The 18,325-nt window shown below is 49.6% G+C and overlaps 1 protein-coding gene across 1 annotated transcript; it reads left to right on the top strand.

Moving 5' to 3' along the window:
• The first annotated feature begins 2,465 nt into the window (after positions 1–2,465).
• Positions 2,466–18,186, top strand: PANX3 (pannexin 3). Its single transcript, XM_083162132.1, has 5 exons — positions 2,466–2,805; positions 13,322–13,464; positions 14,968–15,182; positions 16,242–16,900; positions 17,969–18,186. Exons 1-5 carry the CDS (start codon positions 2,616–2,618, stop codon positions 17,989–17,991), a joined length of 1,230 nt encoding a protein of 409 aa, XP_083018258.1. The 5' UTR covers positions 2,466–2,615; the 3' UTR covers positions 17,992–18,186.
• The last annotated feature ends 139 nt before the right edge of the window (positions 18,187–18,325 follow it).

An 18,325-nucleotide genomic window follows, 5' to 3' on the forward strand; every position in this document is an offset into this window, starting at 1 on the left:
TACTAGCGGCGTATCTACTAGTGGCGTATCTACTAGTGGCGTATATACTAGTGGCGTATATACTAGCGGCGTATCTACTAGCGGCGTATCTACTAGCGGCGTATCTACTAGTGGCATATATACTAGCGGCATATCTACTAGCGGCATATATACAAGCGGCATATCTACTAGTGGCATATATACTAGTGGCATATATACTAGCGGCATATCTACTAGCGGCATATCTAATAGCGGCATATATACAAGCGGCATATATACAAGCGGCATATCTACTAGTGGCGTATATACTAGCGGCGTATCTACTAGCAGTGTATCTACTAGTGGCGTATCTACTAGCGGCGTATCTACTAGTGGCTTATTTACTAGCGGCATATCTACTAGCGGCATATCTACTAGCGGCATATCTACTAGTGGCATATCTACTAGCGGCATATCTACTAGCGGCATATCTACTAGCGGCATATCTACTAGCGGCGTATCTACTAGCGGCGTATCTACTAGCGGCATATATACTAGCGGCATATCTACTAGCGGCATATCTACTAGCGGCATATCTACAAGCGGCATATCTACTAGTGGCATATATACTAGTGGCATATATACTAGCGGCATATCTACTAGCGGCATATCTAATAGCGGCATATATACAAGCGGCATATCTACTAGTGGCGTATATACTAGCGGCGTATCTACTAGCAGTGTATCTACTAGCGGCGTATCTACTAGCAGTGTATCTACTAGTGGCGTATATACTAGTGGCGTATCTACTAGCGGCGTATCTACTAGTGGCTTATTTACTAGCGGCATATATACTAGCGGCATATCTACTAGTGGCATATATACAAGCGGCATATCTACTAGTGGCATATATACTAGCGGCATATCTACTAGCGGCATATCTACTAGCGGCATATATACAAGCGGCATATCTACTAGTGGCGTATATACTAGTGGCATATATACAAGCGGCGTATCTACTAGTGGCTTATCTACTAGCGGCATATCTACTAGTGGCGTATAGTGGCATATATACTAGTGTCATATCTACTAGCGGCATATATACTAGCGGCGTATCTACTAGCGGCGTATCTACTAGCGGCGTATCTACTAGCGGCGTATATACTAGAGGTGTATATACTAGCGGCGTATATACTAGTGGCATAACATGAAAATATTCCACGGGCATGATACGTCGTATACAGGCCTTATACAGACCTGTTTGCAAGGCTGAAATTTTTGCTGCACACCCCACCCAAATCTAACTCTCTGTGCACGTTACATCTGCCCCACTGCAGCGCAGCATGGTTTTGTCTTGCTCACAGGTGTGAGTCAGGCCCACAGACTGAGCTGCTACTACATGAGATTGGGGGAGTTCTATGTCACATGGGATGTTGCTATGGGCAACCAATCAGATACTGTTCCTGAATCAGCGGTCATTCCCCCCCCCCCTGCCGAATCTCCTCGGTACCATGCGGGGGGGAAGTACGCGAACACATGCGGCTGATGGTCAGCGACCGTCGAACGGTTTATTTCCCCTCCAGTATTAAAAATCAGTGACAGGGTGGCGCTGACGTCATGTGACATTAGCCGCCTGCCCCCAGCGTTTTCATATGGTGCCGCCCCCTGCACATGCCCATTTTCCATCAGAACAGGGCCCGTCCCAATTGAAGCTGAATCACCCCCGCTATCTTCTAGAACAAGGATGGGGAACCTTCAACCCTCCAGCTGTTGTTGAACTACACATCCCAGCATGCCATGCTACAGTTTTAGCATGGTCAAATTGCAAAACTGTAGCAGGGCATGCTGGGATGTGAAGTTCAACAGCAGCTGGAGGGTTGAAGGTTCCCCATCCCTCTTCTTAATGGTGCTAAATAAATAAGAAGTGATTGGTTTCCCAGGGATGCAGTGTAAATCCCGGCGTTCAGAATCCCGACCGCCAAAATGCCGACACTTTCTCCCCCCGTGGGTGTCCACGACACCCCTGGATGGAGAATAAATTAGCATGCCGACCGTAGCGAGGCACCGGGCCCGCTGCGTGGCGAGCCCGCAAGGGGGGGTGATCCATGTCCCCCCCTTGTCAGGATTTCGGCGGTTGGGATTTTGAACGCCGGGATTTCATACTGAATCCGTTTCCCATAGCAACATCCCATGTGAAATAGAAGTCCCATGGGCCTGTGTGAGAACACCGGGGAGGGTTCTGGGCACCTCTCAGGGACCTCTGTTCTGCTGGGTAATTACAGGGACATGAAACCACCGAGTTCTTTATATAGAAGCGGCCCTGTAATTGTCCCGTTACTTACAGCATACACATCTGGTGTTCCCAGGCCACAGACATTCCGCATCTAGTCTGCAGTATACAGCGCTGCGGTCAGTAAATTACGGCGTGTCAGTAACTGGGGACATCGCTGTGTATTTTTGCACATATTCCATTGATTCCTGCTCCTGTAATGCGTAAAGGGTGTATTTTTGGAAATAAAAAAAAAAGGAAGGTTTGTGATATTTAAGCTCCCAGGACGCAGCTGGGAGCTGTTAGTCTGTCCTGGATCTATGAGGTAGCGGGGGAAGCGTTTGGGGGCGACCGCTCTCCCAGTGTTTTTATCCTTGGTTGATCATTTATGCCTGGAAACATGTCGATTGCAAACAGGGCAGCGGAGTATATGCTTAATGACGCTCTGCTCCCAGACACCCCCACAAGCAAGACCGGCCTCCGCCTGGAGCTGCCCCTGGATCGGATCATTAAGCTGATCTCGGTCGGTCTGCCGCTGCTGCTCGTCTCCCTGACATTCGCCCGGGAACTTTCTTCTGGTAAGACGTCGATCCCTTCATACATTAAGTCCTCCATACACTAAGCTGAGAAATCCCATGCAGGTGATACCTTGGCTACTGCCCGCCGGACTCCCGGCAACTAGGCCGCATACGATACATCGTATGCACTCATTTTGTATAAGATGTATCGTATGCAATCCAATTATATGCGATCCAACAATTCCTTGTGGCAGCCATGGCAATCTCCAGATCCAATAAGCGCGGGATCCAATCCGGGGGTAAGACACATATACGATGTGGCGATTGTCAAGCGATTTATCAGCCCGATGGGTCAAAATCATGTGACAAGGGCCATAGCGTATAAGTGTATGGGGGCCTGAACTCGGGGAGAGATTTATCAAAGTTTGGGGAAAGATAAAGAACCAATCAGCTGCTAACTGCCATGTTACAGGCTGTATATGCAAAATGACAGTTAAGAACCAGTTGTCTCTATACATTATATAACATCTCTATACGAAGTATTGGAGAGAAAGTAATCAAACCAATCAGCTCCTAACGCTCATTTTCACACACAGCCTGTTACATGGCAGTTAGCAGCTGGCAGGTTAGTACTTTATCACTCACTATGTTCCATTGGGGGTTGTGCGGTGACATTTAATGGGCACAGCCACCAATGAGTGCCACATATTACAGTGCCTCCTGTTCATCTCGTCTCCCCCATATGTTCCGTGGGAAAACTGTAGCAGAAGTTATGGACATAACAAGGAATGGTACTGTCTGCATGTGGGGCATAAAATGGGCAAGAATGGGTTACAGCACATAGAGTATGGATCAGTAAGTCCAGGGACTATTTATCCGAGGGACATCCCAGTCCTGTAGGCAGGATGTCCGTGGGGGCCAGCCTTACCAGGGGCAAACGCAGGATTTTCAGAAGGGGGTTTCCAGAGGGGCGGAGCAAAGCACGGAGATGGACACTTAGGTGACCCAGTATATGCCGGGTCAGTTAAAGTATTATAGATAGACCAAATGTATATAAATAATAATAATAATAATAATTATATATACATACAGTACATACATGGGCATCAACAGCAGTGTAGACCCCTGGGCATAACAATGTATTGGGGCACTTACCGATCCTCCAGCGGTAGGGGTGGGGGAAGCTTTGCCCCGGGTGGTAGGGGGTATTATATCAACTGCTCAGCATGTAGGGCCTGGATCAGTAATTTCCACTAATTACCCCTTTACTGCACAGATGGTGGGAGATGGGGTGGTAGAAGGGGGCATTGGGCTGAATGAAGGGGCCCTGATACATAACTTCCAGGGTGGTAGAGGATGTTTAATATGCAGAGGAGGGGTGTATAGTAGAGTGGGCTTATTATTCATAATTTTCTGGTGGGACGACAGCTTGCTTGACTGCAGATATCTCCAGTTCCCAGAAATAGATTTCTTAGATTTTAATGGAAATAAAACTAGAGAATCCCAACTACCAAATTGTACTGGGGACTAGGGGATCAGAGTTCAGGAGGCAGAGCAATCTGCCAAGGAGAATTTAAAACTACATACCAGGTGTGTGGAGCTGGAGCAGTAACCAGCTGCTGGAAGGCTGATATCTCTGGTTCTGGGAACAGTAGAGACAAGCTACTAGTGTCCATCAAAGGGGGAGAGTCCCAGCTTTTGGAATATCCCCTCAGCAAAACTCCAAGTCAGACAGAACCTGAAATATCTGACTGGGAATAGCAATTAATAGGCTTGGATGGGGACCACTGCTTTGAAATCAGATATCTCCGGTTCCCAATGGCCGATTTTTAAAATTCTTGTACCCATGGAAAGAGGGGACCCTCAGCTTTCAGCCTAGGGTCCTTAGACTCCTGGGGGGGTTTCTGGGTACTCAGAAACCCCCCCCCCTGCGTGCGCTACTGCTTACCCTCCTTCCGAATAGCAGTATGTACATTGAGTCGCTTTCTCCACAGACAACAGGCTCTTATATAACCAGGAGGACATACACATGTGAAAGGAATCATACTTCTTATAATACAATGGTGCAGATGTAGCAAAGCTTCGAGAGAGAGATAAAGTATCAGTCAATCAGCTATTGGCTGGTACTTTATCTTTCTCCACAGCTTAATACATTTACCCCAATCTCTATGTATGTGTAATGATGTTATTTATATAGAATTACCCAAATATCAGCTATAGAACAATGTACAGAACAGAGGCGTTACTGTAATACCCATCCTGACTCTGGGAGGGCTCCGGGCAGATGTTACGTTCTGTGATCACTAGAAGGTGCTTGTAGTAGCATAGACCTTAATGCCACCACTTGTGGGGAAGACAGTTATGTGTGCCACACCCAGCTGCGCCCTGTACAGCTCCCCATATGGTGTAATGGTTACATTACTGCCACACCCAGCTGCGCCCTGTACAGCTCCCCATATGGTGTAATGGTTACATTACTGCCACACCCAGCTGCGCCCTGTACAGCTCCCCATATGGTGTAATGGTTACATTACTGCCACACCCAGCTGCGCCCTGTACAGCTCCTCATATGGTGTAATGGTTACCTTACTGCCACACCCAGCTGCGCCCTGTACAGCTCCCTATATGTTGTAATGGTTACCTTACTGCCAAACCAAGCTGCGCCCTGTACAGCTCCCCATATGGTGTAATGGTTACATTACTGCCACACCCAGCTGCACCCTGTACAGCTCCCCATATGTTGTAATGGTTACATTACTGCCACACCCAGCTGCACCCTGTACAGCTCCCCATATGGTGTAATGGTTATAGCATTACTGCCACACCCAGCTGCGCCCTGTACAGCTCCCCATATGGTGTAATGGTTATAGCATTACTGCCACACCCAGCTGCGCCCTGTACAGCTCCCCATATGGTGTAATGGTTATAGCATTACTGCCACACCCAGCTGCGCCCTGTACAGCTCCCCATATGGTGTAATGGTTACATTACTGCCACACCCAGCTGCGCCCTGTACAGCTCCCCATATGGTGTAATGGTTACATTACTGCCACACCCAGCTGCGCCCTGTACAGCTCCCCATATGGTGTAATGGTTACATTACTGCCACACCCAGCTGCGCCCTGTACAGCTCCCCATATGGTGTAATGGTTATAGCATTACTGCCACACCCAGCTGCGCCCTGTACAGCTCCCCATATGGTGTAATGGTTATAGCATTACTGCCACACCCAGCTGCGCCCTGTACAGCTCCCCATATGGTGTAATGGTTATAGCATTACTGCCACACCCAGCTGCGCCCTGTACAGCTCCCCATATGGTGTAATGGTTACATTACTGCCACACCCAGCTGCGCCCTGTGCAGCTCCCCATATGGTGTAATGGTTACATTACTGCCACACCCAGCTGCGCCCTGTACAGCTCCCCATATGGTGTAATGGTTACATTACTGCCACACCCAGCTGCGCCCTGTACAGCTCCCCATATGGTGTAATGGTTATAGCATTACTGCCACACCCAGCTGCGCCCTGTACAGCTCCCCATATGGTGTAATGGTTACATTAATGCCACACCCAGCTGCGCCCTGTGCAGCTCCCCATATGGTGTAATGGTTACATTACTGCCACACCCAGCTGCGCCCTGTACAGCTCCCCATATGGTGTAATGGTTACATTACTGCCACACCAAGCTGCGCCCTGTACAGGTCCCCATATGGTGTAATGGTTACATTACTGCCACACCCAGCTGCGCCCTGTGCAGCTCCCCATATGGTGTAATGGTTACATTACTGCCACACCCAGCTGCGCCCTGTGCAGCTCCCCATATGGTGTAATGGTTACATTACTGCCACACCCAGCTGCGCCCTGTACAGCTCCCCATATGGTGTAATGGTTACATTACTGCCACACCCAGCTGCACCCTGTACAGCTCCCCATATGGTGTAATGGTTACATTACTGCCACACCCAGCTGCGCCCTGTACAGCTCCCCATATGGTGTAATGGTTACATTACTGCCACACCCAGCTGCGCCCTGTACAGCTCCCCATATGGTGTAATGGTTACATTACTGCCACACCCAGCTGCAACCTGTGCAGCTCCCCATATGGTGCAATGGTTATAGCATTACTGCCACACCCAGCTGCGCCCCGTACAGCTCCCCATATGGTGTAATGGTTACATTACTGCCACACCCAGCTGCGCCCTGTGCAGCTCCCCATATGGTGTAATGGTTACATTACTGCCACACCCAGCTGCGCCCTGTACAGCTCCCCATATGGTGTAATGGTTACATTACTGCCACACCCAGCTGCGCCCTGTACAGCTCCCCATATGGTGTAATGGTTATAGCATTACTGCCACACCCAGCTGCGCCCTGTGCAGCTCCCCATATGGTGTAATGGTTACATTACTGCCACACCCAGCTGCGCCCTGTACAGCTCCCCATATGGTGTAATGGTTACATTACTGCCACACCCAGCTGCGCCCTGTACAGCTCCCCATATGGTGTAATGGTTATAGCATTACTGCCACACCCAGCTGCGCCATGTACAGCTCCCCATATGTTGTAATGGTTACATTACTGCCACACCCAGCTGCGCCCTGTACAGCTCCCCATATGGTGTAATGGTTATAGCATTACTGCCACACCCAGCTGCGCCCTGTACAGCTCCCCATATGGTGTAATGGTTATAGTATTACTGCCACACCCAGCTGCGCCCTGTACAGCTCCCCATATGGTGTAATGGTTATAGCATTACTGCCACACCCAGCTGCGCCCTGTACAGCTCCCCATTGGGTGTAATGGTTACATCACTGCCACACCCAGCTGCACCCTGTACAGCTCCCCATATGGTGTAATGGTTACATTACTGCTACACCCTACTGCGCCCTGTACAGCTCCCCATATGGTGTAATGGTTATAGCATTACTGCCACACCCAGCTGCGCCCTGTACAGCTCCCCATATGGTGTAATGGTTATAGTATTACTGCCACACCCTGCTGCGCCCTGTACAGCTTCCCATATGGTGTAATGGTTACATTACTGCCACACCCAGCTGCGCCCTGTACAGCTCCCCATATGGTGTAATGGTTACATTACTGCCACACCCTACTGCGCCCTGTACAGCTCCCCATATGGTGTAATGGTTATAGCATTACTGCCACACCCAGCTGCGCCCTGTACAGCTCCCCATATGGTGTAATGGTTACATCAGGGTTGCCGACCCTCCCGGAATTTCCGGGAGTCTCCCGAAAATCGGGTACCCCCTCCCGGCCCCTGGAAGGGTGGGCAACCCTCCCGGATTCAGGGGGGACCCCCGCTGACCCCCGGATCGCGGCATTAAAATGCCGCAATCCTCGGGTCTCAGAGGAGGGGGCGGAGCTAAAACGGCACAATCGCATCATTTTAGCCCCACCCCTCCATGGAGATCCCTGAATTCGCTGCTTTTAACAGTATGGGGGCAGGGCTTAGTGATGTCACTCGTAAGCCCCGCCCCCTGAGCGGCTGCTGAAACTCTCCTCTCCAGGCTTCTCCCGGAGAGGAGAATGTTAAAGTCGGCAACCCTGGGTTACATTACTGCCACACCCAGCTGCACCCTGTACAGCTCCCCATATGGTGTAATGGTTACATTACTGCCACACCCAGCTGTGCCCTGTACAGCTCCCCATATGGTGTAATGGTTACATTACTGCCACACCCAGCTGCGCCCTGTACAGCTCCCCATATGGTGTAATGGTTATAGCATTACAGCCACACCCAGCTGCACCCTGTACAGCTCCCCATATGGTGTAATGGTTACATTACTGCCACACCCAGCTGCGCCCTGTACAGCTCCCCATATGGTGTAATGGTTATAGCATTACAGCCACACCCAGCTGCACCCTGTACAGCTCCCCATATGGTGTAATGGTTACATTACTGCCACACCCAGCTGCGCCCTGTACAGCTCCCCATATGGTGTAATGGTTATAGCATTACTGCCACACCCAGCTGCGCCCTGTACAGCTCCCCATATGGTGTAATGGTTATAGCATTACTGCCACACCCAGCTGCGCCCTGTACAGCTCCCCATATGGTGTAATGGTTATAGCATTACTGCCACACCCAGCTGCGCCCTGTACAGCTCCCCATATGGTGTAATAGTTATAGCATTACAGCCACACCCAGCTGCACCCTGTACAGCTCCCCATATGGTGTAATGGTTACATTACTGCCACACCCAGCTGCACCCTGTACAGCTCCCCATATGTTGTAATGGTCACATTACTACCACACCCAGCTGCGCCCTGTACAGCTCCCCATATGGTGTAATGGTTATAGCATTACTGCCACACCCAGCTGCGCCCTGTACAGCTCCCCATATGGTGTAATGGTTATAGTATTACTGCCACACCCAGCTGCGCCCTGTACAGCTCCCCATATGGTGTAATGGTTATAGCATTACTGCCACACCCAGCTGCGCCCTGTACAGCTCCCCATTAGGTGTAATGGTTACATCACTGCCACACCCAGCTGCACCCTGTACAACTCCCCATATGGTGTAATGGTTACATTACTGCCACACCCAGCTGCGCCCTGTACAGCTCCCCATATGGTGTAATGGTTACATTACTGCCACACCCAGCTGCGCCCTGTACAGCTCCCCATATGGTGTAATGGTTACATTACTGCCACACCCAGCTGCGCCCTGTACAGCTCCCCATATGGTGCAATGGTTACATTACTGCCACACCCAGCTGCGCCCTGTACAGCCCCCCATATGGTGTAATGGTTACATTACTGCCACACCCAGCTGCGCCCTGCACAGCTCCCCATATGGTGTAATGGTTATAGCATTACAGCCACACCCAGCTGCACCCTGTACAGCTCCCCATATGGTGTAATGGTTATAGCATTACTGCCACACCCAGCTGCGCCCTGTACAGCTCCCCATATGTTGTAATGGTTACATTACTGCCACACCCAGCTGCGCCCTGTACAGCTCCCCATATGGTGTAATGGTTATAGCATTACTGCCACACCCAGCTGCGCCCTGTACAGCTCCACATATGGTGTAATGGTTACATTACTGCCACATCCAGCTGCACCCTGTACAGCTCCCCATATGGGGTAATGGTTATAGCATTACTGCCACACCCAGCTGCGCCCTGTACAGCTCCCCATATGGTGTAATGGTTAGCATTACTGCCACACCCAGCTGCGCCCTGTACAGCTCCCCATATGGTGTAATGGTTACATTACTGCCACACCCAGCTGCTCCTGTACAGCTCCCCATATATAAATACTGTATAATTTATCTCTCTCTCTATAGAACCCAGACAGTGCACATAGATCACGCTTTGTGGGCACCAGGGGCGGATCCAGGATAAAATGACAGGGGGGGGGCACCATGATAAAAGAGGGTTTGGGTGGGGGAGGGGCGGTGATAAGTGGTGCCAGTGTACATGCTAAAAGAGCGGCAGAGAGAGGGTGGGAATGGGATTAAAAATAGTCCCTGGCATTTAAAGTATGCAGGCCCACCATGGCGGCAAAAGGGTAGCACGGATGGTGTAATGGTTACATTACTGCCTCACAGCACTGAGGTCATGGGTTCTATCCCCACCATGTGTTATATATACAGGGCAGTACGCATGGTGTAATGGTTAGCATTACTGCCTCACAGCGCTGAGGTGATGGGTTCTATCCCCACCATGTGTTATATATACAGGGTAGCACGGATGGTGTAATGGTTTCATTACTGCGTTACAGCACTGAGGTCATGGGTTCTATTCCCACCATGTGTTATATATATGGGGCAGTACGGATGGTGTAATGGTTAGCATTACTGCCTCACAGCACTGAGGTCATGGGTTCTATCCCCACCATGTGTTATATATATACGGGCAGTACGGACGGTGTAATGGTTACATTACTGCCTCACAGCACTGAGGTCATGCGTTCTATCCCCACCATGTGTTATATATACGGGGCAGTACGGACGGTGTAATGGTTACATTACTGCCTCACAGCACTGAGGTCATGGGTTCTATCCCCACCATGTGTTATATATACAGGCAGTACGGCCGGTGTAATGGTTAGCATTACTGCCTCACAGCGCTGAGGTCATGGGTTCTATCCCCACCATGTGTTATATATACGGGGCAGTACGGATGGTGTAATGGTTAATATTACTGCCTCACATCACTGAGGTCATGGGCTCTATTCCCACCATGTGTTATATATACAGGGCAGTACGCATGGTGTAATGGTTAGCATTACTGCCTCACAGCGCTGAGGTGATGGGTTCTATCCCCACCATGTGTTATATATACAGGGTAGCACGGATGGTGTAATGGTTACATTACTGCCTCACAGCACTGAGGTCATGGGTTCTATTCCCACCATGTGTTATATATACGGGGCAGTACGGACGGTGTAATGGTTAGTATTACTGCCTCACAGCACTGAGGTGATGGGTTCTATCCCCACCATGTGTTATATATACAGGGTAGCACGGATGGTGTAATGGTTACATTACTGCCTCACAGCACTGAGGTCATGGGTTCTATCCCCACCATGTGTTATATATACAGGGCAGTACGGATGGTGTAATGGTTTCATTACTGCGTTACAGCACTGAGGTCATGGGTTCTATTCCCACCATGTGTTATATATATGGGGCAGTACGGATGGTGTAATGGTTAGCATTACTGCCTCACAGCACTGAGGTCATGGGTTCTATCCCCACCATGTGTTATATATATACGGGCAGTACGGACGGTGTAATGGTTACATTACTGCCTCACAGCACTGAGGTCATGCGTTCTATCCCCACCATGTGTTATATATACGGGGCAGTACGGACGGTGTAATGGTTACATTACTGCCTCACAGCACTGAGGTCATGGGTTCTATCCCCACCATGTGTTATATATACAGGCAGTACGGCCGGTGTAATGGTTAGCATTACTGCCTCACAGCGCTGAGGTCATGGGTTCTATCCCCACCATGTGTTATATATACGGGGCAGTACGGATGGTGTAATGGTTAATATTACTGCCTCACATCACTGAGGTCATGGGCTCTATTCCCACCATGTGTTATATATACAGGGCAGTACGCATGGTGTAATGGTTAGCATTACTGCCTCACAGCGCTGAGGTGATGGGTTCTATCCCCACCATGTGTTATATATACAGGGTAGCACGGATGGTGTAATGGTTACATTACTGCCTCACAGCACTGAGGTCATGGGTTCTATTCCCACCATGTGTTATATATACGGGGCAGTACGGACGGTGTAATGGTTAGTATTACTGCCTCACAGCACTGAGGTGATGGGTTCTATCCCCACCATGTGTTATATATACAGGGTAGCACGGATGGTGTAATGGTTACATTACTGCCTCACAGCACTGAGGTCATGGGTTCTATCCCCACCATGTGTTATATATACAGGGCAGTACGCATGGTGTAATGGTTAGCATTACTGCCTCACAGCGCTGAGGTGATGGGTTCTATCCCCACCATGTGTTATATATACAGGGTAGCACGGATGGTGTAATGGTTACATTACTGCGTTACAGCACTGAGGTCATGGGTTCTATTCCCACCATGTGTTATATATATGGGGCAGTACGGATGGTGTAATGGTTAGCATTACTGCCTCACAGCACTGAGGTCATGGGTTCTATCCCCACCATGTGTTATATATACACGGGGCAGTACGGATGGTGTAATGGTTAGTATTACTGCCTCACAGCGCTGAGGTCATGGGTTCTATCCCCACCATGTGTTATATATACGGGGCAGTACGGACGGTGTAATGGTTACATTACTGCCTCACAGCACTGAGGTCATGGGTTCTATCCCCACCATGTGTTATATATACGGGGCAGTACCGACGGTGTAATGGTTAGCATTACTGCCTCACAGCACTGAGGTCATGGGTTCTATTCCCACCATGTGTTAAGCTCAATATTTCAGAATGTAGTTAACTGGTCCGTGGCCACAATGCCGACACTGATAATGTAGACAGTGGATCTTTGAACAAAGCATACCGACATGGTGCTAATGAGATTTGAAATACTGCAACTGTGCCGGTATTAGAAATGAAACATGATGCAGCGCAGGGGAGGCTCCAGTGGGTGGTGGTGGAGTGTAGCTGCAGCACAAAATTCAAATATGGGAGCCACACCCAACAACTGCCATTCCAAGCACTAACTGGGAGTTGGGGTTTCTCCCCTATTTGAATTTTGAGCTGTGCCTCTAGAGCTGCCACTGATGACGCCCAATGGTTCACCAGCGAAAACACCCCATTACTGCCAAAAACAGCAGTAATTAGGCTGCTGAGAAGTTGTTCAGCTGTGTCTATTCTGGCACTTGTAGTTCCACAGCCCACCGTACCTGTGTTATACGCCATAGACAGGAATACATACATCAGGGCTATCTGTGCCCAGGGCTCACGCCCCTGTGGGGTGCATTAATAATTCCTACAGGCCACGTGTCATGCTGCCTATCCCAGCAGAATGAGCCCCATCCACCAGTGAGGGCAGTCAGCCTGCGGCCCCACACGTGACGTATTCTCCCTATTTCAGGGTCACAAGTCCTCTGCTTCCCTCCAAATAATTTTACGGAGAAACAAGTGGAATATGTGGACAAGCATTGCTGGCAGTCCCTGACCCACCACGACTTCTCTTCCCCCACTAACCCCTACATCAGGTCGCTGTGGATACATAAGGTAAGATCTGCATCAACTGTCTGTATATTCCTAGTGGTCAATCACCCAAATCATCCTCTAGAGCGGTGATTTTCAACCTTTTCACCTTACGGCACACTAAATAAGATTTTAAAATTGCCAAGACACACCATGAGATCCCCACAGGGCAAAACACACTAGCCCCCACAGGAAAAAACACACACCTATTGGCCACCATTTAAAAAACAAACAATCACACTGGTCCCCACAGGTAACACAAATAAAATACATTGGCCCTTTACATGAAAAGAAGAGACCAGTAAATAACAGTTGAACTGGTGGTGGCTGTAAACTGGTCTGGGCATCTCTAGATCTGGGGGCACACTTGAGAACAGCTCAAGGTACACTAGTGTGCCACCAGACAGTGGTTGAAAAACACTGCTCTAGAGGGAGGCAGAGGAAGTCTAGGAGAGGCATAGGGTGCCAATGGGAGGCAGTAGGTTACAGGGAGGGGTATTGGGGAAGAGGATGCCAGGGGGAGGCAGTGGGTGACAAGGAAAGGATAGAGGCAGATGGTGGCAGTGGGTGACAGAGGGATAGAGGAGGACGTTGAATGGTAGAGACAATGCATGATAGGCAGAGGGTGGAAGGGAAGGGTAGAGGCAGATGGTGGCTAGGAGAGACAGTGGGTGGATGGGTAGAGGCAGATGGTGGCAGGGAGAGGCAGATGGTGGCAGTGAGAGGCAGAGGGTGGCGGTGAGAGGCAGAGGGTGGCAGGGAGAGGCAGTGGGTGGAGGCAGATGGTGGCAGGGAGAGGCAGATGGTGGCAGGGAGAGGCAGATGGTGGAAGCCGATGGTGTCAGGGAGAGGCAGAGGGTGGAGGCAGAGTGTGGCAGGGAGATGCAGATGGTGGCAGGGAAAGGCAGAGGGTGGAAGCAGATGGTGTCAGGGAGAGTCAGAGGGTGGCAGGGAGAGGCAGAGGGTGGCAGGGAGAGGCAGATGGTGGCAGGGAGAGGCAGTGGGTGGAGGCAGATGGTGGCAGGGAGAGGCAGAGGGTGGAGGCAGATGGTGGCAGCGGGAGGCAGAGGGTAGCAGGGAGTGGAGGCAGAGGGTGGCAGGGAGAGGCAGTGGGTGGCTGGGAGAGGCAGATGGTGGCAGGGAGAGGCAGTGGGTGGAGGCAGATGGTGGCAGGGAGAGGCAGATTGTGGCAGGGAGAGGCAGAGGGTGGAAGCAGATGGTGGCAGGGAGAGGCAGTGGGTGGCAGAGGGTGGAGGCAGATGGTGGCAGGGAGAGGCAGAGGGTGGAGGCAGATGGTGGCAGGGAGAGGCAGTTTATGTATGCAAGCCAAATGTTCCCTTTTATAGTTCAATTTAATATACTTTAATATCCCTTTAACATTTAATGAATGTGTAGATTTATGCCACATGCCCCACACTTTTAGTTTGTGCCCCCTGCTCCCCCCTTACTTGTGACGTTGTACCCCTCGTACATATATATGTTGTGCTCCATCCCACCCTTATATCAATTCTTATCTTCCTCCCCCAGGTGTTTCCCTTCACATTGATGATTGTGGCTATTGCGATGTTTATTCCGGTCGCACTCTGGCAATATATCTCGAAGTCTGCACTTTACCCCGATCTGCTCTTTATTATTGATGAGCTGGACAAGTCCTACAACCGGTCTATTAAACTGGTCCAGCATTTACTGAAGACTCACCGCAGCTGCCCGGACCCCCAGCTGTTCTGGGAGGAGCTGAAAAGGTGCTGAGCACTGATCTTGGTATAATAGTGCTGTAGTTATACAATCATTAAATCAGGTGCCCAAAAAAATAATAGGGGCTCATTCACCCCAACACTGTAATGAGACGTAGGGCGTTATTTACGAAGTGGCGGCGTCAGCTTCCCTGAAGGTCAGAGGTGAAAATGTACAAACACCGCTCGCAGTCAGTGCACCAGTCTTTACAGTAACTGCGAGCGTCGTTCTACATTTCACGCCAACCCGCTGGGAAGTATCTTACATAAGCTGGCGCTTTGTTAACTTGTGGAGAACAATCATACCGCAACATTTCACACACATACGCAGAGGCCCCAGTGCACTAGGGGATTGGATCTCTTCACCATCGGATACAACATCGACCCCTTTCAGATGGCCGTGCCTAATAGAAGCCTCCTATAAGATATAGCCACTGTGGCCATTACACATTACATGCCCATAGCACCTCCCAGTCTCCGCCCTAACCCCTCCCATGAATCACAGAAACAAACGCACTGGACATAGCACGTGATTACTGTAAACTACAGCGGGGTTCAACTACTTCACTAGTCCAATTCCTAACTCCAGTCCTCAGGGACTCCTCACAGTCCATGTTATCCAGATCTCCTCAGTATAACAGGTGGCGGAATCAGCAGATTTCTAAATGTGTCAGACAGTAGTGGACATGCCTATGCGCCAAATAGGAGATCTGGAAAACATGAACTGTTAGGGGTCCTTGAGGACTGGAGTTGGGAAACACTGACATAAGAGATAAAGCAGAGCTGGATCATCTACCAGGTCCCCGAGGGCCCCAGATTACTCTAACAATTGATCTTCCTTGACAAATGGGCGGGAAGGCACCAAACGTTCGCAGTTGTGAACCCAGGGAAAAGGAAGCATTGGCTATGGAATGATGTTCCCCCTGCTCGCAGCACGGAGTGTGCCAGGACTCACTTGGCGCTCCCTCCCGACAGCCGGGAACACTCTATTTATATAGCGCACACTATCAGCTTGTAAGTGTTGATTTTAATTTGCAATGATGGGTACTAATCGGGGCTGTGTTTCAGTGCTCGCCACGTGCGCTACTTCGAGTTCCCCCTGTTGGAGAAGTACCTGACCTGCAAGCAGCACTCGCATTACATCGCTCTGACTTACCTCCTGCGGAACATTCTCCTCCTCATCCTCATAGTCTTCACCTGCTTCTACCTGGGATTCTTCCACCTCAACATCTTCCACCAAGATGAGTTCAATTGCCACGTAACTCCTGACTTCCATTCGTCCGCAGCCACGTTTGTCAAATGCAAATTAATAGCGTTATCGATATTCCAAATTATTAGCGTGGTGAACGCGGTCATTTACATTCTCTTGGTTCCTGTCATTCTCTATAATATAAGCAAGCTCTTCCACTGGGACAAGCAGTTCCTAAATGTCTACGAAATGCTTCCTGCGTTTGACCTCCTGAGTAAGAAGATGCTTGGGTGCCCCATCAACGACTTAAACATCATCATCATGTTCCTGCGGGCCAACATCTCCCGGCTGAAGTCCTTCAGCCGGCTCAGCGTCCTCTGTACGCTCAAGGACAAGACCAAGAACAAGGAAAATATCGACACCGTGGTGGACTTTATGACTTTGCTGGTGGGGATGGATGAAGACACCGAAACGATCAACAACGCAGGGTGCGACGGAAACGGAGGGACGGAGCACCAAACAGCAATAGAGCTCTACGGTAAGGATTGTCCTGTAGGACTGGTCAACGTTACAATACACTGACATCAGGGACATGGACTGGCGGTGGCACCATGGCCTCTATGATGGGTCATAGTAATGGCAGGAAAGAGCACAATACTCAGGTCCTTATTCTTATTATTACTGACCTCATATTGCACCAGAACCTCTGCTTACTGACACAACGGATGAAGTGATAAAGTGGGAGGTGATAACGCTGCTGCCAATTTTCAAACCAAGCCGGTAACTTTGCAGTTAGGAGTTGGCTGCTGCGTTATCACTTTATCACTTCTCCAGCCTTAATACAGTCTGGCTGGTACTTTATCTCTCTCGGAGGCTCGGTACATAGACCCTTAATCACTCACATGGCCACACTTTGATGGAGAATCTGCACCAAGCAAGGGGATGGGATAAGTTTCCATGGTGCAACCAATGGCTGTGTCCAACAATGTACAAAGCAACATTCTCAGGGTCTGCAGCTGTCCAATGTGGGTGTCTCAGTTCTTGCACATCCATTTGGTACACAAGGCAGGGGAGGGCTCGTAGCAGCAACTGCAACAGCGCAGGAGCAATACCGGCAACAATGCACTCATGAGCGTTGCTGCGTCCAATGCAGAATAAGCCCCAATGCGTTAACCACATCTGTGTGTCAGCGGAGCCAGGAAGGCGCCATCCAGTATGTGACTGGAAACTTCTCCTCTCACACTACAGACACTGAAAGCTGCAGTGATTTGTAGCCTTGATCCCAGGGTACATTTCCCAAATGGACAAAACCATGCTGCACTGCAGGGGGGGGGCCGATGGGTGGGGTGTGGTCAAACGGCAGTGTAAAAATAAAGCAGCCAGTATTTATCCTGCATAGAAACAAATCAACTCACCAAAATCTCTCTTTCTCTCTGTACCTTTTACATCTGCCCCACCTACAGTGCAGCATGGTTTTGTCCATTTGATAAAAAATGTGCCCTGTGATCAGGGCTTAATTTGGCCCTGCTGCTGTGTACACAGCCCTAGTGACAGTGATCCGGATACCCTGCTGGATAACACAGGAATACATTTATATCTCTTTCAGAAATGGAAAGAAACAGAAAGTAGCAGCCAGCTGGACCTGCCCGGATGATCCGATCACCCTTCACTACTGTGCTTTTATTTCATTTTTTTTTTTTACTTAAATTAAAATGTGTTTTCTCATCCAACTTTAACAACAACGTATGATAATGTTTCATTTTATAGATATGAATCTTAATATATTATGGACATTTATTAATTAAAAAAAGAAAACGGACATACTTCTCCCCACTAGAAATCACAATGGTTTCCCAACTCCAGATGTGCATTCCGGTCCGGGACTACATCATACACGGTGATTCAGATTTATTTACACGTGGGTATGCCATGTATGACATGTACCACGGGCACATCCCATGCG

Source organism: Crinia signifera, chromosome 19 (assembly GCF_055691185.1).
Source record: "Crinia signifera chromosome 19, ASM5569118v1, whole genome shotgun sequence".
NCBI lineage: Eukaryota > Metazoa > Chordata > Amphibia > Anura > Myobatrachidae > Crinia > Crinia signifera.